The sequence below is a fragment of the Pyxicephalus adspersus genome, chromosome 1 (genome assembly GCF_032062135.1).
Source record: "Pyxicephalus adspersus chromosome 1, UCB_Pads_2.0, whole genome shotgun sequence".
Classification (NCBI taxonomy): Eukaryota; Metazoa; Chordata; class Amphibia; order Anura; family Pyxicephalidae; genus Pyxicephalus; species Pyxicephalus adspersus.
Genome location: NC_092858.1, coordinates 88,021,187 through 88,046,084, shown reverse-complemented (window position 1 = coordinate 88,046,084; position 24,898 = coordinate 88,021,187). Strand labels below are relative to the sequence as shown.

General features: G+C 36.9%; 1 protein-coding gene across 1 annotated transcript in view; it reads left to right on the top strand.

Annotated features, from left to right (window-relative positions):
* LOC140328092 (uncharacterized) overlaps nt 1–24,898 on the top strand; it is a 101,088-nt gene that overhangs the window by 27,801 nt on the left and 48,389 nt on the right. Inside the window, exons 6-9 of the mRNA XM_072407472.1 lie at nt 7,799–8,018; nt 16,296–16,419; nt 20,686–20,854; nt 23,779–23,957. Of these exons, the coding sequence (XP_072263573.1) occupies nt 7,799–8,018; nt 16,296–16,419; nt 20,686–20,854; nt 23,779–23,957 (692 nt within the window). The remainder of the gene's footprint in view (nt 1–7,798; nt 8,019–16,295; nt 16,420–20,685; nt 20,855–23,778; nt 23,958–24,898) is intronic.

The following is a 24,898-nucleotide window of genomic DNA, read 5'->3' as shown; positions in this document are numbered from 1 at the left end:
TTCAAAAAACTTTATTTAAAAAAAAACCATTTGCTAAAAGGTCACATTAAAATATAGAGACCACACAGACACCACTAAATTTACATGACAAAATAAAAAAATCACATGTAAACCCACATTTCCATATGAAGCCAAATTAGTTCAAAAATGGCCCAAAAAATATTGCATTCCAAAAATACCAAACCAATATGCAATTTTGAACTATCAAGGGTGGAAAACTGGATTAGAAAATATTTATGCAGGACAAACATTTAAAGGTAGTAATAAAGACATATTATTAATATGAAACAATATGGCCACAAACACAATAACGTAGCATTACCATTGACTTCTAAATTGCAAAATGGACATTGAAACATTCAAAGTTTAAAAAACAAAACCAGCTATTGTGCTAAATGGTAAGCAAAGTATGAAATATAGCAACATAGGTTAGTAGAACACCAGAACACAAAGGAAAAAGCAAGTCATACAACACCCTTATATATGCCCTATGCGCACAGCCGATAGGAATTCATGTGTAATTGGGACATTCTATTGGGGCGCAGTCTATGCAATTTGGCTGTTTGTTTTTTTGTTTCAATCAGTTTTATTAAAATTTTTAAAAGATATTACATAACAGGGAAAGAAAATATCACATACATAAACAAAGGAAAAGGAGGGCCGGAAATCTCCCGGCACACCATTTACATACAGTAGAATAATACAAGTGATATTTTACAATTGTATAACAGTGGAGAATGGAGTAGACAGGCCTCCATTGACCCGTACACGAGCCGTAGGGGATGAGTATAAAGCGGCTATCCTAGCTATCATCAGTGGGCCCAAACCAATCTGACGTAATGATTGGTACATAAAAGCCCAGTTCACCCTATCAAACACTTTTTCAGCGTCTACTGAGAGCAGACACATAGGGGTTTTGGCCTTAGGGTTTTTTAGCAGCGTGAGTAATCAATATAGTCTTCAGTGTATTATCTCTGGCTTCTCTACCGTTAATGAAGCCTACTTGATCTGTATGGATCAGGGTCGGTAAGTGTCGGGATAATCGATTAGCTATTAGTTTAGAAAAAAGTTTTGCGTCCACATTAATTAAGGAGATTGGTCTGTAATTTGAACAAATCGAATGGTCTTTACCAGGTTTAGGTATGACCGTAATATGTGCCTCCAGGCTTTGAGGAGGAAAAAAGGAATCCCCAGAGATTGATGAAAACACCCTTGTCATAAACGGGGCTAAAAGTTCAGCAAAAAACTTATAAAATTTGGGTGTATACCCATCTGGGCCAGGGCTCTTACCAGCCGGAATATTTTTAATTACCGCAGATACCTCCTCCACTGTGAAGGCAGATTCCAAACTTGCGGATACTTCCGGATCTAGTTCCGGCAATGCAGTGGATTCTATATAATCAATGAGAGAAGAAGGGGTGTGCGGTACAGCTTGAATATTATACAAATCAGCATAGTATTGTCGAAACTCTGATAAGATCTCCTGGGGTAAGGCCGTAAGTAAGTAAGGGTAAGTCTAGACCCCTGTTGGATCAAGACCCCACGGAGAACTGCCTTAAAAGCTTCCCATTGAAAGGGCAGTGGAGTCTCGTCTGCCTCGTGATCTTTTAGAAAATTTTTTATAGTATCTGTGACCGCTCGCTCACATACAGAATCCCTAAACAATGAATCATTGCATTTCCACGTCCACTCCTGTGAACCTATCAAAGGGATTTGAATGGATAATGATACTGAAGCATGGTCAGACCATGGACAGCTGTCAATGCTTGCCTCAGGTTGCCAGTCTAAAAGTCTATGGCTGATAAAAATATAATCAATTCGGGAATACGTGCAATGGGGGTTGGAATAAAATGTAAAATCTTTGTCGCCAGGGTGCAGGGCCCGCCACGCGTCAATCAGTTGCAAACATTTTTTTTTAGGGCTATGGGTAATGTGTGTGCCATTAGAAAGAATGATTTTTTAGGGGAACAGTGACTTTTAATGCAAGATCGCCAGTAAAAAGCTGTCGGATAAGCGCGGCTCCGTGCGCTTTTTCCGTTGCTGAATAGCGCGACCGTGTACGATTCCGGATCGCTAATACGAATGCGCGACCGATAATCCGATTCTGCTTGATGAATCAGGGGCACTGTCTCTGGTAACCCACGGATGCGAATATTATTGCGCCTGTTACGATTTTCAACGTCATCCTGCATCAGATAGAGCATATTAATTTGTGCCGCTTGGCGCTCTAACATAGCGTCGTGCGAAGTCAGGCGAGAAGAAAGTTCTGAACAAGTATTCTGTAGTACAGTGGTAGCAGTGGACACCTGTTGCAGGGATTGTTGAATATGATGAAACTCCGTTTTACAACTCGCTTCCAGCCCACCGATACTATGATCCAGGTCAGAGCGAGTAGGTAGTGCTCTAAGGTGGGCCTTCCAATCCCATGTATCCTCATCCCTCTCCTGGGTGAATAGGGGCCTGGAGTAATCATCTGGGCAAGATAATGCACTGGGACTCAATTGAGTAAATGCAGGGGAGTCAGTTACCTGCTCTGGAGAGGTCCCTGCTGTAGGGCTGCTGGCTGCTGGCTGTGTGGCTGCTGGCTCCATTATGGATGCTGTAGTCGCGGGAGGGCGCCGATCCGCGTCATCCTGCGATCCGGATCCCGCGGTAAATTGAGGCCGCGGCTTTGCGGCCTAGTCGGTCGCGGCCTTAATGGCGGTTTGAAACATCCCGGATATAGGCCTGGACGGCGGTATTTCCGCACCGGATCGTCCCCTCTGGCTCCCCTTCGGTTTGGGACCCATTGTGGATGAAAGGCAGGCGCTGCAGCGCTAAAGAAGTGGTTAAATCCCCCTGCTGATCGCGGAGCTAGGCTACCACGCGTCTTCCTCCGCCATCAGTCGGACACGCCCCCCCGGCTGTTTGTTTTTTGACAGTTTGACATTCCATAATCATTTATTGGTATGATCCTTTACATTTGTACATCAGTGAACAGCTATCTAATAAATAAATTAAAACAAAGTAGGCTTTAATGTTCAAGTAATTTATTATTGTGTGTGTTTAGTGTAACTTTTAACATTTTTGGTTATTATATTTTATAATATATTATTATTTATATATATATATATATATATATATATATATATATATAAAGATATAGATATATATATCTATGGAAGCAAAGAAGAATTTAGTTGGATGATCAAGTCTGCTGGCAAAAGCGAGGTCTCGTCTGCCCGAACTCGCAAGTATTTATTACCAGCTGGGCGTTTAGGTAGGCACCTATGTAAACAGCTAAAACCAGGTAAACCTGAAAATAATAGGTCATTTTAAAATATGCCTATTTCTTAGCTAATATATATGTTTGAGCATTTGAACAGCGCAAACATTTTTATTTAGGGCCAAGTGTAAGATGTGTGCCATTTGAAAGAATTATTTTTTAGGGTACAGTGACTATTAATGCAAGCTCGCCAGTGTCAAGATCAAAGAGAAGCGAGCATTTCAGTTGTTAAATGCAGGATGAATACGCCAGCGTATTTCTCGATGGCTGAAAATGGTTGATAAAAAGGTTTTTGGTGTCTGATTTCGGATCGCGAATACGCATGCACCAGCGAGCACTTGATGCACCAGCTTTTGCTTGATGAATCAGGCTCCATGTGGTAATGACAGAATCACTGAAAAAAAATTAAAAAAAGCTTTAGATAAAGAAAACTAATGCAGTCACAACATTTAATGACTGTTGCTGCAAAATGTAAAGTTGTTGCTTGTGGGGTTTTGATCTGCTTTAGACCAAAGGGGACCAAATAATAGTGGTTCATTGGTAGGGGTTAAATCCCTTAACCTAATCCTTTTCTAGCTTCTAATAAGAAGTAAGGACATTTTCATAAAGCAGTACAACCATTCATGTGTTTATGAAACCCCGATAATGGACATATATAAAACATATACATACATATACATGAGCCTATGGGATCCAGATAAATGTTAGAATAAAAAAACCTGCAACACAGCTCTTCTTTCTTTCCCTCAGATTACATAAATCAACCACTATGTTGCTATGACAAATTGTAGAAAATACATTACATAAACTCTTTTTTCAATGTCACTCCTCCTGATTTCTGCTGCTGGTGTAATATCGGTAAATTGGAAATATGAAGATGTGTAAAATTAGTAACTTCTGGTGACAAATCTGACCCAGTTTTAGTATATATCCTTTCAAATCTAATCTGTAAATCCTTACTCTCAGCAGGCAAGCATTAGCATGTCACCAAGTTCTTTTTAGTTGATCTAAAAAAAGGCTCTCGAGCTGAGCACAATATTACAGATGACATTGGATGTTATTGTGGACACGCTTACGTAAGACAATTGATGTCACTGGAAGATAGAGCACATTGAGAAATGGAAGAACAGTGGAATAATATATTTCTTTTTAGCTCTACTTAGTTACCAAGTAAATTAACTAACATGAGCATTTAACAGATTGTCTAATTACATTTTATGGTTTGATACATATTGAAAGAAACTCATTAGTGTTTTTTTAATCAGTTGTCATCTGAGGAGTCAAACAAAGTAATTCAAACTGATTTAAAATATGATTTCAATTTTGTTATTTATAGCATTACAATCTACCTATCTTAAAGCAGCCAGCACAGAGGGGGTAATATGTAGGCTGCCATTAATGATTTCTTCTTGGTAATATATTAGTTGCATGGCTAACATAGTGATCTAGTTGCTTCAATATTTTTCTGAGTCTGAACAAGCTTGCTGATCAACGGTTTCATTTAACTTGCAATGTGCTTGTTTTAGATAAGTCTCAAAGACTTTATTTAAGCCATTAGATAGCCACGCTAGTAGAATATTTAGAAGGTGGTCAGAAACAGTCCCAGCATACAAAAAAGTCACTATTCATCAGGAAACATGTAAGAGATGGCTGTGGATCACAATTCATATCGCTATGGCCATTGACAGATTGCTTCCAGAGTCAAGGTGCCTGAGCATTCCACGCTGCAGGTGCCCATAGACATGAACGCGCGGCTCCAAAAAGTTGACAGCTGGGTGAATATTACTGTCCCTTTCTGCAAAAGCCACCTGCCTGTTCAAAGTGGCACATTAGTTCCAGTTTAACAAGAAGATCAGTTATTGTTGCTTCGTCTCTTTGACTAAAGAGCAAAAGAGGTATTAAAGGTCTAATAGGCCCTAATGCCAATTTTTTCTTTAAAGTGTTTTAATGTAAAATACAATATACAGGTTGACATTCAAAAATCCGGCAACCTCCGGACCTGAGGAGTGCTGGATTTATAAAAAAAGGTTATACTCACCTCCACAAACAGGCCAGCCTTCCTCTCGCCGCACCTACGGACATTTGGCACAGTTCCGGGGAGCAGGCATCAGGGACGTCTCAACATGTATTTAGTGTAGCAAGCAAGACCTAACAGCTGTTTCTGGAGAACAGGGCCATCAAAACATAAGTTGCTAAACAGTGTAGTGCAGTACATATATTAAAAATGCACTCCGAAATTCATGCCGGAAAACTGAAGGAACCGGATTGTCATTGGCTGGATTTTTGATTGTCAACCTGTATAAAATTATATATTATTATATTATTAAAAAAGAATCCCCCAGCCACAACCCCAAGTACACGCAAATTTATATGCAAACATAGATGCAGTGCATGTAGTACTATATTGGTATTTAGGTATCACAAAATTATTTGATAAATTGTCCTATGAATTTTATTTTAATTTTATACTAAAGAGTTTGATCATTTTCACCATTTTGCAACTTTTGGGAGGTTTGCAAAGTCACCAGACAATGGAGCTCACTAAGTACATAAATTCAATAAAATTGCTATTGTCACAGATCCCCACAGGACCAGGGGATCTGTGCCTGTGTTACCCACCTCACATTCCTCTGCAGCCAGCAGTAGCAGCTGACCTGCTCAGGAATCCTGTCCGCTGGTCACTTCCTGGTCTCAGTCATGTGATCCTCTGAGAGCTGCCCCTTTACACCAGAGAACCAGCATATTCCACAGAAGCACTCCCTCTGCTGGCAGAAGTGTAAACACCACCTGAGCTGCCTCTGCTTCAGTACTCCCTCTGGTTTCGGGTTCTATCGCTGGTCACTGGTCATGGGATTCCCGTTTGCCACATGAGGAAGTAACTGGCAACAGGAAGTTGCCTAAACAAGGAGTTCCTTTTTGCTCTATTCCCAGTTTTCAGTTGTTCCAGTCTCTGTTTCCTGCTGCTGATTCTCCTGTGTATCAATCCCGGCTTTGATCCCTGACTACTCCTGATCGCTGCCTGCACTGACCTTTGGCGATTCTCGACCACTCCTGTACGCTGCCTGCCATGACCTCTGGCTTGTTTTACCATGCTTCTGCCTCACATTCTGGCACCGATCGTAACATCCTCACCTTTATAGGCTCTGAAAAAGACCGGGCAGTTGCTTAAGCTCTGTGCCCCATGCACATCTCTGCCAACTGGGCTGGTGACACAGGGGGTCCACCATCCCGCCCTGTGGCACCATGACAGCCATAAAGGTTATTCACAGTAATTTGAAGGTCTTTTTATTGGAATGAGATTTGAAGAACTTTCTTTTCCCAATTGTCAAAATAAAACATGATGACACCTTCCATTTTCTGGACTTCAGAGGTTATTGTAGACTAAAGGTTAGGAGAGGGTGAGTCTATTTGTTTCCATGAGACTGATATACATTATTAGATGTTTAACTAGTGAGTGTTTTTTTCCCTTTATACATACAAAAATGTTGCAAAGAAGGTAGGCTGAAGGGGCATCTCCCCGGTCTATATAGTTTTTTGTAGCACATCACTCACTCATGTCACACACATGTCAATAACTTTTGGGACAATCACAAAAAATGTGCAAAACTATGCTCTTTTGTTCTGGCATTTCCCCTATAATGGGGAGATTTGTGGGTAAATTTGGTGTCCCAACATAAAATTTTCATATTTGTTGACAAGGAAAAGAATCCTTTTCCTATGTGATTGCAAAAAAGAGGACCTTATTCCATTTTTGTAAGTATGTGGATTATCTTTAAGAATTCAGAGATTTCAGTAATCCATTTATTGCTGAATTGGGTTGACAGTTCCACAAATTAAAAGCAGAATTAAACTCTGCTACTGCTCAGGATTTTGTCATAATGTGTAGGTATACAAAACATTTTTGCACATTATTGCAGACCTCCCCCCAACAATGGCCTTGATTTCCTTTTTTTCTGCACTGCTGTTACCTAGCTTTTACAAGTCCTTGTACCTTTATGTATCTTCAGAATGGTGCGACTTCCAATAATGTGAACAAAAATTTCTTTGCCACGCTACGAACGGTAATGCTTTGACTGTACTCTAAACTCTACATGTGTAGCTCGGTATGCAATGTTAAAAATGCAGACAGCCTGCTGGTCAGGCTCTGTTTTTTAAGCTTTAAGGAATCTGCCAGGAACGTAGAAGCCCATCACCCTAAAGATATCTTGTTGATAGTCTTTTGGACTATGTATCATGTACACCTCGGGAGAACTTAGATGTTTAAAAAATTGGGTTGAGAGGGGAGGGTTATGGGTGGATGCTGGTAGTTGAGGACATATTATATGTAAGTGGCCTGGTGCTATCTGCATTGATAAAGGAATGCTATGCAATCAAAGGCTCTTTTAACTGTATTTCATTATAAATGTAGAGTCATATTACTGCTAAATAATTGAAATTAATGGTAATTTATAACAAAAAAGGTAGCATTTCTATGATTTCATGAAATTACCATACATCTGTAATGTAAATGTGATTTGATTTATTATTTTGTAGAAACTGCAGGAGTACAGCCAAAGACCCCACCACCTTTAAGCTGTGCTGGTAGTGAAGCACTGGGAAACGCACTGTGTACTATTATTTCATCAGACCCATCTACTGTGGCAACAATATGTAAGAGACTCAATGGACATCTTCTTCCCAAAGCCCTTCGACAATTTATATGGATGGATAAACTTCTGAGATCTGAAAAAACTTTAAAAGGAGAGAAAAACGAGTAAGCTTCATTTACAATAGAATTATTTTTTTCAAATGTATTGTCAAAGAAAACTTGTAGGTAAACAGGTATTGTGTAATGTGTTTTCTTTAATATGGTCAAAAATAGTAAATAATATTTTTTACACATGAATTTAAAGACATAAAGACATGAACTTAAAAAAAAAAACAATATAAAAACAGTTTCTCTGCATTGTTACTACATTTTATGGGAATGTGTAACTACCATCTATGCTGACCATATTTTTCTGCCCTTTTCTTTCCACATACCCTTTTATATAGCTGCCAATGGAGGGGTGATGGGGAAAATATTACTTGAGTTACAACTCCTAGTCTGCTGTAGCTGGTAACATGTTTAAAGCAGAACTAAACTGAACAATAAAAAAATCACATTGATCTAATAATTCCGCAGATCCCTTGATTGCGCTGGAGCTTTCCTCGATCGGCCCCACTCTGTCCTGGAATTCTCCTACATCCCGGCGCATCTTCAGCCTTTTTCTTCCTTCTTATAGCTACATCACTTGATCTCACACTGTGCCGGTGCAAGATCAGATGATGTAGCCTGCTCTAAAGGGGGGAAAAAAAGAGTGCTGATCCCATTGCGCATTCATGAGATTGGCATCTCTTTCGCCTCAATGTAGGAAAATCTGCGCATTCCTGTTCTGGATCTCTATCGATTCGTGACGTAGGTATCCCAGGAGGCTCTGTGCTCCCATTCAGATAAGCTTTTCCCCAAAAAATATTTGTTGAATCTGGACAACGTGGACTAAATGCCAAAAAAAGTAAATATTGTTAGTGTTTTGTTTCACGAAAAGATTTTTACCAATCCACTTAATTTAGAGAACAAGTGTAGTTTTGTTGAAAGATGACTAACCCTCCCTTCTTGGCTTTTCTAAATTATTCTGTTTTATAACCCCTATTTTACAACATACCCCAGAATGATATCTACAATCTGACCTGAATCAATGTTTGTTCGCTCCATCCTACTTGAATTCTCTCCTGTGCTGACCACACCTGCACAGTAAGCAGTCATAGAGTTGTATGGAACTGTTAAATACATTGCTTCATATAGTAATTTAGGTTGAAAAAGACACATGTCCATTGCATTTAGGCACAAAAAAAACTTGCACAACAAGCCTATAACTTGCCTATCACACCTTAGTATTTGTTAGAGAGCAGATTTAGGATGTTAGAGAGCAGACTTGTAGATTGGTATATTAGCATATTTGTGTACAGAATCAGTACAGCAGTTCAAAGTTAAGGCATTATGTAGACATTTTGTTTTATGTCATGTACTCCCTTGCTGAAAACCTTTACATTTATTCAATATTTTAACCTGTATTTTTATATTGTATAGGAGTACAGTTTTGAGGTTTAGGTAAGCTCTAACAATTGACTTCTTCTGTTTTCTCCCTTTGGTCTCCTTTAAAAGTGTTTTGCTATAAGCTGTACCAAAAATTCAAAAATACTTGATTCTGCCAGAAATTCAGAGCTGTCCTGTGCACATGTATTTTGTTGTTTTTTTAACTTGTTTTCCTAAACTACAAAATAATGTTGTAGGGGTAAACACAGTGAGCAGGATATATTTTGCTAAAATCTAAAATAAAATTACTTTACAAAAGCTAACAGAACAGAATAAAAAACAGGATCTATGACCACAATACTAGAATTTAAACCTAACCCACATGGACCAAGTGCCAAGGGACATGTTACTTTAGTATAAAAACAATAGGACAGAGCTGACACCATTCAATCCACATTCAGTAAATACTGTGTATAGACTTTAGGATTTGAGTTCATTTCTGGCATGTCAAATAGTAAAATTAGATTTAAAATTCAAAAGTGATTTTTCAAAAAATAAAAGTACTGTAATAAATCAGTGTTTGTGGGAAATATGGTTTAGGAACCTATTATCATAAATCTATCATTAATAACAATTTTAGATAAATATAACATATGTCACTTGCATCAGATTAGTAAAACAAACGGAATGCTTTTTGCATTTTCTTTAAAAAATATAGTGTTTGCACAGCAATGCAGTTCTTTCCTGTGTAGTAAGACATGTAAATTGCAGAAGATATCTTTTTCCTTTTTTTCTGCACTGAAATGCTGGCAGCTAGTCTTTTGTCATTCCCAGGGGAACATTATTTCCAGGAATACAATTTCAACATCTGCTGAATCTGATTAGCTACTTCTAAGGAACGTCTCTGAGTGTATAGACAGGTTTTCCAAGAGGCACAGTTTTCTTGGTGTATGGCTGATTTACATTAAGAAAGAACAATAACACAAAAGGCATGTATATACATGCTCTTTGAAGGCATATCACCTTCTTTCTTATCTGAACAAGTAATAATCAGGCTCAGACTGTTATTTCACCTTTTTGCTGCTGCAGTAACATTCCATTTATGGCCAAGAATTGAATCCGTATACATGACATATTTCAGACCATTGACTGATAAAATAATTTATTTATAGCACATTTAGGGACACTACAGACTGAAATTTACTGTTAGTTAAATGAAATTAAATTATAGTTATTTTTGTTATTTTTATGGTATTTCCTATTTTAGGGTATGATTGGTTTTATTGCAGCGCCTTGAAAAATCCATTTATGGATTCATGGTCACTTGTTATACCTTATTTTTTTTTTGTTCTAATTACTAAAACACATACTAAATACCATCTGAACACAGATGTAGTTTGTGCAAAACATACACCTCTACAAGTATTGATCATGATAAATATGACGTTCTACATTTGAATATGTTGCAATTACAATTTCAGACAAAAAGACAGAACTATAGGTTATTTCCACATTTCTAGTAGGGATGGTCTAACTTGCTGGCTTCAGTTAGGAAAGATTTTAGGAAATGTTCTTGATGTTTAGGTCTAGGGGAAACTAACCACTTAAAATTTGGCCACTTAGGGGCAAATAGTAAAACCACTGTCATAGAAAAGTATGTGATAGGTTTGCATATCAACACTTGAAAGATCATTGTTATTGGACTGGATATACATTCCTGAATGACATGAACTCTAACATCATTAACATCAACTTCTGTTGACATAAATAAACATTACTTTTAAAAATCAGTAATGTGTAGGTGTCTATTTTTTTATATACTTTTACCTTTTAATCTGGTAAGGACCCTTAGCTGTGTAAGGACCAAAGCTGTGTTTCTGAATCTTTGGTTAAAATGTAAGAGGAACACCACACTTCACAACCCCACATTAAAAAAAAAAACTCATGTCCCTTTGTATTCCCAAATATTCCTATAATAATCAAAACATAAACCTTATATAGTGTAGTGTCAGTACAGTACTTATGTACTTAAATAAGTAGAGAGAAAGATAAGTCAGATTTTGTCTTGCAATAAAAATGTATTTTTTTCTTTAAAATATTGTTGTTTGCCTGGATTTTGTGTAAGTAGTTGTTTGGCCACAATTTAAGCATAACAAGAAAAACCTGCGGCTCTATTTATAAGAGGAACCTGACATTTTCTCAAACATTCCCCCATGGGACTCTTCTGGGTCCATGTGTATTATAAACAGTGCCCAAAGTAAAAAATTTTTTTCAATAAAAACTTTAGTGTATTGTCCCAGGGAAAAAAGCCTCCAATGTAGTTTGACTAAATGTTATGTAAACAGCTTTTTAAGTCATAACGTAAAGAAAAAAAAGTAGTGTTTTATCTATTATACTATCTGTTAACCCGGCTTTGCCCAGGTATTTATTTTTTGCAATCTTCTATTATACAGGAAAAGGAATCAAATAAAGCTATAGTGATTTTCTTGTCCACGGTATTGTTTAATTTTTTTGCCTTTGATTGCACTCACCCAATTGCCTTTCGTGTTCTTGAAGGCGTTATTACTAGCCAGAAATGTGAAAAAGCATAAAAAAAAAAGTATGTACAAATATAAGCAAAAGGCACACTGTCACTGAGCAATACATACACACATTCATACTGTACATACATACATGCGAATACACCTCTGACATATATCACAGCGCTGTACAAAGATTAGCGGTACACTCACATGAGTCTGAGTCATATGTCTAGCAATTTTAGTTTAAATGTCTTGATGCGTTTCCAAGTGATGGTGGAACATAGGAAGTTTGCTTGAAATGTCTCCATGTGTTTCCTAGTGATGACATACACACACACATACACACACACATACACACATACATACACACATACATCCAAATTTTTATATATAGAGTTATATAGTTCTGACATATACCATAGTGCTGTACAATGAAACACTGTGCTAGACCCATCAGTTTCTGGACAGAGGAGCTGAAACTCTAATTTACCCCCACAGTCACACACAATTATTATACATTTAAATACCTCAGACATATACCACAGCGCTGTACCAAAATCAGCGGTGTCATATGTCTAGCAAGTTTGGTTTAAATGACTCTTTGCGTTTCTGAGTGGTGGTGGAACATAGCAAGTTTAGTTAAAATGTCTCCATGCGTTTCCTAGTGATGACATACACACATACATACATACATCCAAATATAGCTCTGACGTATAGCACAGCGCTGTACAAAGATTACTGGTGCACTCACATGAGTCTCAGTCATATGTATGTCAAGTTTGGTTAGAATGTCTTCATGCGTTTTGATGGTGATGGTGGAACAAACACACACATACATACATCCAATTTTATATATATAGATTTAAATAGCTCTGACATATATCATAGTGCTGTTCAATGAAACACTGAGCTAGACCCATCAGTCTCTCTACAGAGTAGCTTACACTCTAATGTGCCCCCACAGTCACACACTATTATTATACATTTATATACCTCTGACATATACCACAGCGCTGTACAAAAATCAACTATGTCATATGTCCAGCAAGTTGGTTTAAATGTCTCTATGCGTTTCCGAGTGATGGTGGAACATAGCAAGTTTGGTTGAAATGTCTCCATGCGTTTCCTAGTGATCACCAAACATAGCTCTGACATATAGCACAACGCTGCACAAAGATCAACGGTGCATTCGCATGAGTCTGAGTCATATGTCTAGTAAGTTTGGCTGAAATGTCTCCATGCATTTTCGAGTGATGGTGGAACATACACACATACATACAGACACACATACATACATACATACATAAATCCGATTTTATATATATATATATAGATGTAGTGAAAATAACCAAATATATTATAAAACGGTTTCTGGGACCTCTCAATTGATTTCTGGTCATTTTAGTTTTAGAATATGTGCATATACACCTTTCTTCTATCACTGAAAGATTGATTGAGTCAAAATAAAGTGATCAGTTTGAATTTCAGTTAGTTACAAATCAAATTGAATTTCAAATCATTACAAAAAATTAATAATAATAATAAAATAAAATTGTGCATTGATAGTGGTGTTAGTACGATTCTTTTTTTATCATTTATCCTATAAGGGTCAACATTTATGTCAAACAAGTCAATAAATTAACAATAAATCAAACTAAAGCAGCTTTTTAGACCATAGTATAAGAGGGAGACAACTGGTAGCAGTTTATTTTTGCAATAAAAAGTTGGGGTGTTATGTAATATACCAAATATATAGTTTTTTGACTGGACAAGTATGTAAGCAGCTTTAAAAAATCACATTATAGGAGGGACAGACCAGGCTAGCAGGTCTTTAATTGCTAAAAAAAATGGTATATATTTAAGACAATGGACCTGATTTATTAAAGTGCTCCAAGACTGGAGAAGATAGACTATCAAACATTTCCCTCCTGGACCAGATCTTTTACAGTGTGCTTGATTACTCCAGATCCCCATGATAGTCTATCTTCTCCAGTCTTGAAGAGCTTTATTAAATCAGGCCCAATATCCAGGTGGCTTCACAGTCGGTAAATATCTTTAAAAACATAATATAAAAGGTAAAAAAACACAAAACAGGCAATTTATTTTTCTTGTAATCGAAATATAGTGTAATATATTTGACCCTTCCACAAACATTAAAAATATTCGCAACTGTTGGCCCAGAAAAGTTGTGTTTCACCTTTACAGTGCTGTAGCCAAAAGTACTCTCTAGGTAAATCCTGTTATATTTTTGAATGTTTTAAGTACCTAGGTTCATTGATATATGTTGACCATCTCATGACATCTCTCATGTCCCGACTCAAATGCAGTAATATTTATGTCTAGATTTCACTCTGATACCTCTTCAGATCTTTTATTGGTCTAAATTTCAATTATAAAATGACTGTTGATTTATTTGTGTGCTGTTGTCAGTTCTAATGAATAGTCCACTATTTGTACAGAGACAGTTTCAGGTAATTGTGTATCTAGGTGTATTCTAAGACTAGTAATATAAATAGAAAAATATAGGGATATATATTTTATTAGTTCATTAGTGAATTTTGGTAAGGCTGTAGATCCAGTTTACATTTTCTGAGACTTTGCACATTTTCCAGCTTTATTCCTTCTTATGCATGCAGCATGTACAGAAAAATAACTGTTCATATTCCTGAAATATAGTGTGCTCTTTCCTTTACTGTTTGAGTTGATGACACATGTCTTATGAACTCCAAAATCCTAAGAACAAGTTGTGCCCTGCATACTTAATTTCTGATAAATTACTAAAGCCCTATCCTGATCCAACCCCCTCTCCTACATATCCCCTACCTGTGTACAGTATATTATCATTTTACAAGATTTCTGGCAGAATCAGCGTCTTTTTTTTTTTTCCGTTGAATAGATATAACAAAGTTATTTCAAGGATATATTTAGCAGACCTAAAGGAAGCAAATAGGGAAATGTGATTGCTAGGATTTACATACTTGTTAAGTAGTAAGGAAAAGGTACACACTTTTAAAAGCAAGTCAGCCATGTCAATGTAAAAAATTTTAGAAATCTGGGATTGCCACAAAAATCATATTTCTATCAACATTTATTTCAATAGATCTCTACCTGTCAGCTGTAAGGAAATTATCTTCTACTTAACCAAATGACTGATATGACTGATATGATATGAAAATAAATCTCATAATTTTCTAATTGCTACGTTTGTGACGCTCATTGAAGACATGTTCACAGGGTTATGCCGTCATACACAGCCATTTAAATTATACTCTGAATTTTACTTTTGATCCTATTTAGTTTTAAACATGTATCTCTTTTTAAACAATGCAGTTAAGCAATAGGAAGTTTAGAACCCATTGCGTGTAAATGTATTGTGTAGATATAGTTGGATTCTTTAGATGAAGCTACATCTTCAGTTGCTTTATGTATTAAAATAAAGTTTAATCTAATATTGGGTAAACATTGTGATGTACAGTGTTTGAAAATATAGCAATCTAGGGTCTCAAATAAAGGCATATGTAAATGTTATAGAAATAAGCTATTTTTTGGACTTTTAGAGCAGAACTTCAACCACAATAAAATAATCCAAACAATATAAAACAATCCTATTTTTTCTAGTTACATACAGACATGCATATAAATATTAAAAACAATTAGTTAGCCAATCTCAATATAGTCCTTGATGCATTTCATTGAAAAAGTCAACTTCCTCAGGAGTAAATTGAAATCTATAAACATATATATAAAAATCAAAGTTTACAATTTAACAAAATATACCCATTTTTAAAATAATCATCATTTTACATCAAATACCATTATATGTTTACCCAATTTGTATATCAATTTCTGGTGACGATGGCCTCCCTTATCAAATATTGGCATAGGGAACCCATACATGACGGCAGCTAGCTTTTATCAAAATCTAAATTTCGTACAGCAATTCTCTTCAGGTCCCCTAGAAAAAATCCTAAAAATTTAATAACAACACAATTATTCCATACTCTTAAACTTATTCCACAATTCAGTATTATTAAATGTCATGAAAACCATTCACCAATTTAAAAGAGTCCACCACCAAATATAGTAATAATAAATATTATTGGTACATTTATGAATATGTAAATCTTAACAATTTGTTAAATCTTTAATTTTTCTCTCTTGGTCTGTTAAATATATACTTGCCCTTTTAGTCTGCTAAATATACCATTAATAGTGTGACAATATCTTTACCTCTGCTGCTTGTTTTTATGTTGCATTCTAAATATGCTGTATCCTACCATGAAAAACAAAGTCTTCCATAGATAATATGCAATGTGTAAACATTGTCACCATAAAACAAGGAGTATTTTAATGGCAGCATAACCACATGAAGATAAAGAAAAAATTCCTGAGTGTAATAAATATTTATTTAAAAAGTCTGCTGATATATTACATTACTTACAATATTTTGCAGGATAATGGAAAAAGGGGCAAGAAAAAGGTACGGCAAAATACTGGAACACAAATGTGTAGAGTTGAAGCTCAGAAGTGCAACACGATCTCCAATTTCAGGTCTTATTGAACATGTTGTGCTTGAAGTAAGTGAAAAAGTCTGTTTTTTGGAGTCAGCATATTTTCTTCAGCTTCTCCTAGATAATACAGCTAATGATATTGTTGGTTGTATTTGTTTCAATGATTGGCTCACTATCACTCGTCTGCTAGATAGGACTACTTCCTGGATTGCATTTCCATGCTACTTTGCCTGCCACATTGTATTACCCAATTTAGCTGAAATGCTGTCAGAAATGCAGTCATCTTTATGTCCTGTTGGGCTGATGACACACAGCATTTTTGTAGATTGACTGTGTCAGCCTTCTGCAGTATTCTTTTGCTAAACCTACCTACTATCCTGTTCTTATTAATCATAGTTCAAAGCTAGGTAGGCTAATTAGACCATTTGAGATAACACAGGAAGTGTACACAGAACTGCTTTGAATACATATTTTTGGACATTCTATTATTCACACCCCGTGCAAAAGAAAAAATTGACTAGGATAGGAAAAACGGGTAGTATGTGAGAATAAAAAAATATTTTACATATTGCCCATTTGGTTTTGATGGTGGGTGGCTTAGTGGAACTTTATTATTTCGTCAAGGAAGTGTTGTTAAAAAGAAGGGTGTTTTTGTTTAATTAGTGAATCACTGCTTAGGATGTGCATCATGACACCAGTTCAGAACTCTCATTAGGTGGGAGGCAGCTTGGTAATTAGTGATTTCAGGTAGCATGAGACATAGTATATGAGTGAAGAAATATCATTTTAGTATACTACATCTACTATAAGAGGTTACCTATGTTTCAATGATTGAGGTCGTCTTTGATTTTTTAAGGCAGAGGATGAAAACTAATCATGAAGATGGAGGATAGGTCCTGCAGAATTGGTCAATTATGAATTGGTCTGTAATTGATTAGGCAGCTTTGGGGTTAATTAAATGTTTACTACTTTCAACTTATGGTAATTTAAAAAGTTAAATAATAATACATGAAGATAAAATTCTGAAAGAAAGGAGCTGTAAAAATGTTTGATTTATGACAAAGAAGAGCAGATCATCAGTGTGTGATGCAACTTTTTGCCAATAATGCCCAGATTTGTCCTGGTTCTAATTTTAGGATAAAAATAGGAATGGAGAGGGAACAACCCTTATTGGTACAACTTGCTTTAGAGAATTGGAAAAGAGGGTGCTGTTTACTTTGATTAGAGAGTATGGGATGAAGTAAATGACTTTAAGTGAGGACATAATTATCCCTTCCATTACTCAGTGTTGTAATGTTAGTTCCATAAACGTCCAGTCTACTCATTTGAATGTCTTTTTTGATAGTGTAACAACTTCCAACAGACTTTTAGGCTGCAACAGCAAGCAAATCTGTTGAAGTAAACAGGTTGGATTTGGTAATAGGGGATCTAGCAAAAGTCAGAAGCCAAACGTATCAAGTTTGAAGTGATGAAGAACAGTTGAAGCCATGAGTAGTGGGATAAAAGGACACAATGTAGCATACTAGTCTGTAAATGGTGTATCAGAAAGGAGTCCTTTACTTAATTTTCTTTAAGGAGTCTTGTGTAACTTGTGTTTCTAGTCTCAGCGAAAAGTACCCTTGCAAGTAATGTGTTGACAGAATATGTTTTGAATGTTTTTTAATAATAGAAGAGTGAACCCCTCTGGGCCAGGGACGTTTCATGATTGGTTTTGGGCTATAGCCAATGAGAGTTTCCCTTTTTCCTTAATGTCCAAAAATGTCCCTTCTTGACCAAGATAACTGCAGAATCAAGTATACATGCCTAGGTTTATGACATGCAGTCCAATTTTTGGGGGTCTCTATCTCAGGCTAACATGTTCCCCCCAAAATAAGCCATCTCCTTGGGATATGTTCAGATAAGCGGTTTTTGATAGCAGTACCACAGCAGTGGTTCTTTCAGTGGTATTTGTGCCAAAGCCCTGGTTATTATTAAATTGAATAGGAGTCGTTATTAAAACCTACTAGCAGTTTAAAGCATGTTACCTCCCTTATGGTGTTACACACATTACCTAGATAAAGGGACTAACATTATCATATATTCACTGACAACCATTAACCATTAGGCACAGTATGCTTGTGCCTAAAGATATTAAAGAGAAAAAGGTAACGTTTTCCTGTACAGCTTTCATCACTACTTGTCTTTGGTCTCATTTACATTTCTTAGAATCTTAATGCTGTATCTCGAGTAAAAAAGAATAAAACATTAGATTGTTTTGCTTAAGGGACATGCTCCACTATCAGCATTGTAGCAGAGACTTGTGGAAGCTAGAAATCTCGCCATTTATTTCTTCTGATAATTTGTAGCTGGCTATAGAGTTACTGTTGTAGCTGACTACATTGCTCAACTAGACAACTAAAAATCATCGGTGTGACATGGTCATAAAAAGCTGCATATAATAACACAATTGGCTGGTACAGCTGGCTTTAAATGCTGAAAAAAAGTCTATAGCTTAGTACCCAAGCTAAAAATTATTTGGATTTTCTGTGCAACAGACATATATTGTCCGTAGTTCATTGTTTAACAGAAGAATGGTTCCTTAGGTTCCAATAGTTGTGTTCCTAATGACTCAGCTGAAGCATGGGTCTGACCATGAACATGTATATCTGTAATATTAGAAAAAAATGTATAAAATAAGTTAAGAGTGAATGGCTTTTTGTTTCCTGTGCCCCAAAAGAGTTCATGGAGTTACTGAAAACTGCCCTTTAAAATGTATGGAATTTAGTAATTCCCCTTGATAAAAAAAATGTTGATTCTATTATCTATTGAGGGACACAAAAATCTTATACTCTTAGGTTATGCTTCCACATTCAGGCAGATAAGACTATGAAAACCAAAAATCTTGCTGGCCAGTCCTATGACCCCCTGTCATTAATCAATCATCAATAAGTAATGCTAGGGCGCTAAGCACTGACTTTATCCTCTAGGTGGATGTGTTCTTTAGTGTTGATGTTCGAATTCGGGTTGTCCCCATATTCGACCCGAACATGGCTGTTCAAATTCGGGTAGACCTGACCCGAAAATCACGGGATTCAACAGCAAAAATTCGGGAGGAAAAAAAAAAATGTTTTAATTTATTTAATATTTTAATTTTTTCTTAAATTATTTATTTCGTATCTGTTTTTTATTTAAACTTGTTCTTTTTTTATTTTTTACAGGTTATCCGACAATGACATTATGAATCATAATGTGATTGTTGGATTCCTGGACCGTGGGAACTGTGCGGTCACAGCTAATTGAAAGCAGGTGCCTTCAACTAGCTGTAACCGCAGGCAATAGGAGGGCAATAGAGGTTGAATGGAGATACAATCTCCATTCATACCTCTACTGCTCTGTGATTTACTGAGAAATAGGAAACCCTGATGACAGCTCAAGCATCATCAGGGTTTCCCTTTCCTCAGCCAATCACAGAGCAGTAGAGGTATGAATGGAGATAGTATCTCCATTCATCCTCTATTGCCCTCCTATTGCCTCCAGGATCAGTGGAGCAGAGCTGTCAGCATAGTAAAGCTCTGCTGATTGCTCTGCTTTTTACAATGTATCTTTTTATGTATCCTTTTACAGTGTATCTTTTTACATCTGTTTGGAGGCTGTAGAAGCTCTACACAGTGCTGAAAAAAACCCCGAATTTTCCTCCCATTGACTTTAATGGTGTTCGAATTCGATGTTTGACCACCCAAATTTTTTTGCTATATTCGAGCGAATAGCTGCCGAATCGAATAGTGAGCTATTCGACCAACACTAGTGTTCTTTTTCTCATTGGTCAGCATTGAGAAAGCACTTTCTCGTTGCTGTTTTTGTTTTGCAGAGCTATGTGAATCTTCAATGCATGGTTTGATTTCTACTGCTCAAAAATTGTGACCTTTTGGCTGGCAGAACTACTCAGTATTATCTGTTTGAGGTTACATGCCAGCCTGAGGTCTTATCTTCCGCCCTAAACCTTAGTTGCCTTACTACAACATGGCTGCTTCCTTAGTTGCTTGTATATTATATATATTATATTTTAAAATATATTATATTTTAGAGTCTTTGGAGGGACACAGGTCCTGTTCCTCCGACCCAAATGTTTTTGGGTTTCCAATGTCCAATTTGCCTGAAAGTGGAAACATAATCCAAATGTATCTGATTTTAATGTCCAATACAGGACACTTGGAAAACAATTTCATGGTAAGTTCAAAAATCTCCTTTTTACACTATAATGGGACAAACTGACATACCATTCAAATTTAGTGGATGGAAACTGAGCTATTTTTAAATTTTATAGGATTTCAGTTTATGTTTCTTGTTTAACAGAAGTATGGAAGTACTCCATCTATGTATGAGTTTGCATCAAATGAACAAATGATTGATGAGGCCAGCAAGTCTTTAAATGTACTTTATGTTTACAATGGCATATATGAGCCATTCCTTATCCACCGGCTTTTTCCACTCCAGATTGCATTCAGGCAAACAACACCTACAGGTAATGCTAAATTAAATTTACATGTAAATACATATGCTCATGTAATTAATTGTGATATTTTTGTTAATTAAATACTATGTTAATGCTCAATGGTCAATTTTATTTTACTTATTTTTAAAAACACTTTTAAAACAAAAATATTTAGAATCTGTTTTTTCTAATATGTTATATCATTTCACAGTTTTACAAATAATGGTTATTACATGACGAAAGTAAGACTAGCTAAAAGGAGAACACAGCATTTATCCTCTTTATTCAGACAAGTTGTTCTCATTAAAATCTAACAGAAAGCTCCTTGGTCAGGGATAAATAGCTGAGAATATTTACTGTACTGACCCATTCATATGTGTTTGTACATTTCATCTTGAGTTACTGACTTTGTAAACAACAGGATTATTTACAGCAGGAAGTAAACTGCCTGGGGAACATGGGAAAAAAGCCTAAAGCTTCAACTGCTAGTCTCCAAAAAGAAAATATAAAATATTAATATACAAAATATTTTTTGTACCTGATTACTGGTAAATTTTTCCTTGATATTTTCTGGGGCTCTACAGGTAGTCCCCAGGTTAATGACATCCGACATAGGACGACTCCTAAATACGAACGGGAATTTCCTGCTTGCTCGTGTGCAGAACCTGGGGCTCTACAGGTAGTCCCCAGGTTAATGACATCCGACATAGGACGACTCCTAAATACGAACGGGAATTTCCTGCTTGCTCGTGTGCAGAACAGAGGCTTAAAGCGGGGGGGGGGGGGGGGGGGTCGTTTGCATGACTTGCAGAAGAAATCTTTTGCTAAACACAGCTGAGGTTGTGGGTGTTCTTAAGGACTGATATCTTTCTGCAGCCTCTTGTAACTCTTTAATGATGAAGACAATTTCTGCAGTTGTTTCTTTTTGCATATCAGAGTACAGCTTGCTCCAGAAGTTAATAAATGTCTAGGCTCCATAAAGGTTTTTTTTTGTTTGCTTTGTTTGTGATTAACTCACAGTGAGGATTTTATTCAGTAGCTGACACAATGCTGCCTAATAATATGTTGAGACAAACATCTGTCCTACATGCATTTATTAAAATAATGTACATGTTCCGAACTACATACAAATTCAACTGAAGAACAAACCCACAGTCCCTATCTCGTATATATTACCTGGGGACTACCTGTATTTATAAATTATTCTCCTGTCAATTCGCTCATAATATTAGTTTATTTTCTATTCATTTCCTATTGTGACAGCCATTGTTTTAATGGGAACTGAATTGAGAAGAGTAAACCATCTGTCAGTGAATTTCAGAGGAATTGACTGTGGAAATAATTCATAAATTGAGCCCCTGATGTTAGTATATGTTATTTTACATTACTGATTATAATACAGACTAAATGGGTTGCTTTTTTTATCAAAAATTTCTCACTGAAATTTTTCAATCAAGGGTGCAATATTATTGATAAATAATAATATAAATAAAATGTAGATTTTGGAAAAAAAATATGTACATTTTTAGTTGACATCCTGGGTGTGGTAGATTGTGAAGCAGGGTGCTGCACAAAGCCCAACATCACAGTCAGGACAGTAGAACCTGGTTTCTTTGCGTTTCTTCCTTCCTCTGTCATCGGTCTTTGAGCAGCAAACCACCCACATCCTTGTAGGTGCTGCCTTTTTCTGGGTTTGTGGGATGTATTCAACAAAGTGACGACCGGTCAGGCGTTCTGGGTTGACAACGGTGGAAGCACGATGTCCAGGTCTATTCATAGCCACTGATGGTGTTTGGTGGTTCTTGACTATGGATTCGGAAACTTGCAAAATGAAGTCTGAATGATTCACAGGGCTCTTGACTATTTTTTTTGTACAGAATGTAGGCATTCCATAGGCACTGCTTAACTAGATGCCTGAAAATCTTCCTTTGCTGTTTCCTCATCGCTGGGTAGAATGTCATGGCTTGGTCAGCTCTGTCGACACCTCCCATGGTGTTGTTGTAGTCAATCACCACCTGTGGCTTCATTACTTCTTTCCCACGTTTTGTGTGTACCAGAACCATGGAGGCATCATGGGCAGTACTCATCAGGCACACATCTTTCTTGTCATGCCATCTCAGGGCCATCATCTTTTCTTTCTGCCAGGCAACAATTTCTCCTGTCTTCAGCTTCCCTTTTGCAAACAATGATGGCAGGTTGCGCCGGTTAGCCCTAATGGTTCCATAGGCATCTGTTCTGTGTTGCAGAAGGAACTCATAAACCTCAAGAGATGTGTAGAAATTGTCAGTTATGACACAATGGCCCTGATCTGGCCCAATGAGGGATAGCACTGAATATGTTGCCAATCCATAATGACTGTATCTGGGGTTGAACTGTGTCCCTTTTCCAGTGTACAACACCGTATTCCAGATGTAGCCAGATGAGGATTACTTGGTAATCTGCTTTTAAATTTTCCCGCCCGGCCACGCCCCCCGGCATCACAGCGGGATTGTCTGATCGCCGCTGGAATGCGGGGCTGAGGTAAGGGGACCCCCAAAGTTACCCCGAGTGTGACTCGGGGTTACCGCTTTTTGCAGGAAGTTTTCCCACCCCGAGTCACACTCGGGATTAGCGCTAGGGGGATTAATTAAATAAGTTACTCAATGTGTATCTGTTTCAGCTTTGTATCAGTTGTTTAAAAACACCATTCAAAAGCATGGTAGTTAATTAGCATTAACATTTTGTTCTAGTTTGCTTATTCACATTGTGTTGTTGGTTTGTGTCTGTGAGGAATACTTATAAAGTTTGTGAAATGTTTCAGCAGTACAATAGCAAAAGCAGCCTGAATGTACGTAGACAAGTCAGTTTTATTTTATTGGAACACAGGTCTTTGTGTGTGTGTGTGTGTATGTGTGTGTTTGCTGTTTCTATAGATTAATTCCTCTATTGTGAAAAAAATTACTTTGCTTTTTCAGCAGAGCATCCTTATGAGTTATTCATGTATCTACATCTTCTGATTAAAAACATATTCCCTTCATGGCTGGAAATATTTGCAATGGCTGAACGGGTTATGGACACCCTACAAACTGAAGATATGGAGCTGTTTACTCACCTTCATCACAGTTTTCAAAGAGATGTAACTTCCAACTCAAGAGTGAGATTTTTTTTTTTATGTCTTCATCTTTAAAATTTTTAATATGCTGTGCATTCTATAACAACATTATTTACAAACTTTGTTTGTATGCTTTTACCTACTAGACACTGAAAGAATGTTAAATATGTATTACCTGTAGCAAACAATACATTTAAAACCTCAACTGATTACACCAGGGGTGTCCACACTTTTTTTGGCTTGTGAGCTACTTTTAAAATGACAAAGTCAAAATGATCTACCAACAATAAAAACTTGTACCTAATAACTCCTGTGCGCGGTGGAGTTTATTTTGAAAGGCAGGGCTTCGCGATCTACTCGTGTTGCCTTTGTGATCTACCAGTAGATCGCGATCCACCTGTTGGGCACCCCTGGATTACATGTATTAAACGTGCATATATTGTATGAATGTTTTTGTCACTGCAAAGAACATTATGGACATGTGGGCCTGCTGCTGTTACCCTCATTGTGTAACTTATCTGCCGCTGAACAGGAAAAGGGGTTACATGGACTGCTGATTATTTTACTATAGCACCAAAAAAATGTTAGGAAAACAAAAAAAAACCATATCAGCAATCTATATTGGTTTATAGGAATGATGATGAATTGGAGAGAAATTAATGAGGCGATAGAAAATATAAAAGAAGACAGCTCTGGGGATGTGACCTGGAAAGGCTTGAGCACTTGATTCAGTGGGGCCACTGCTTTGGGAAGTCTTTTTCCTTGCTTTCTTAACACCCACTGTACATGCCTGGGCAGAGAATAGAATCCCTGTTTTGAGCTGAATGTGGGGCACAGGAATTTGAAAGTACATGTTCCCCCTAGAGCCAACACTACAGGATTCTGGCCTAGATACCGTGTTTCCCCGATGATAAGGCAGGGCCATCAAATAAGACAGCCCCCCCTTTTTAGGGAAAAATGAAAAATAAGCCCCCCCCCCCGCA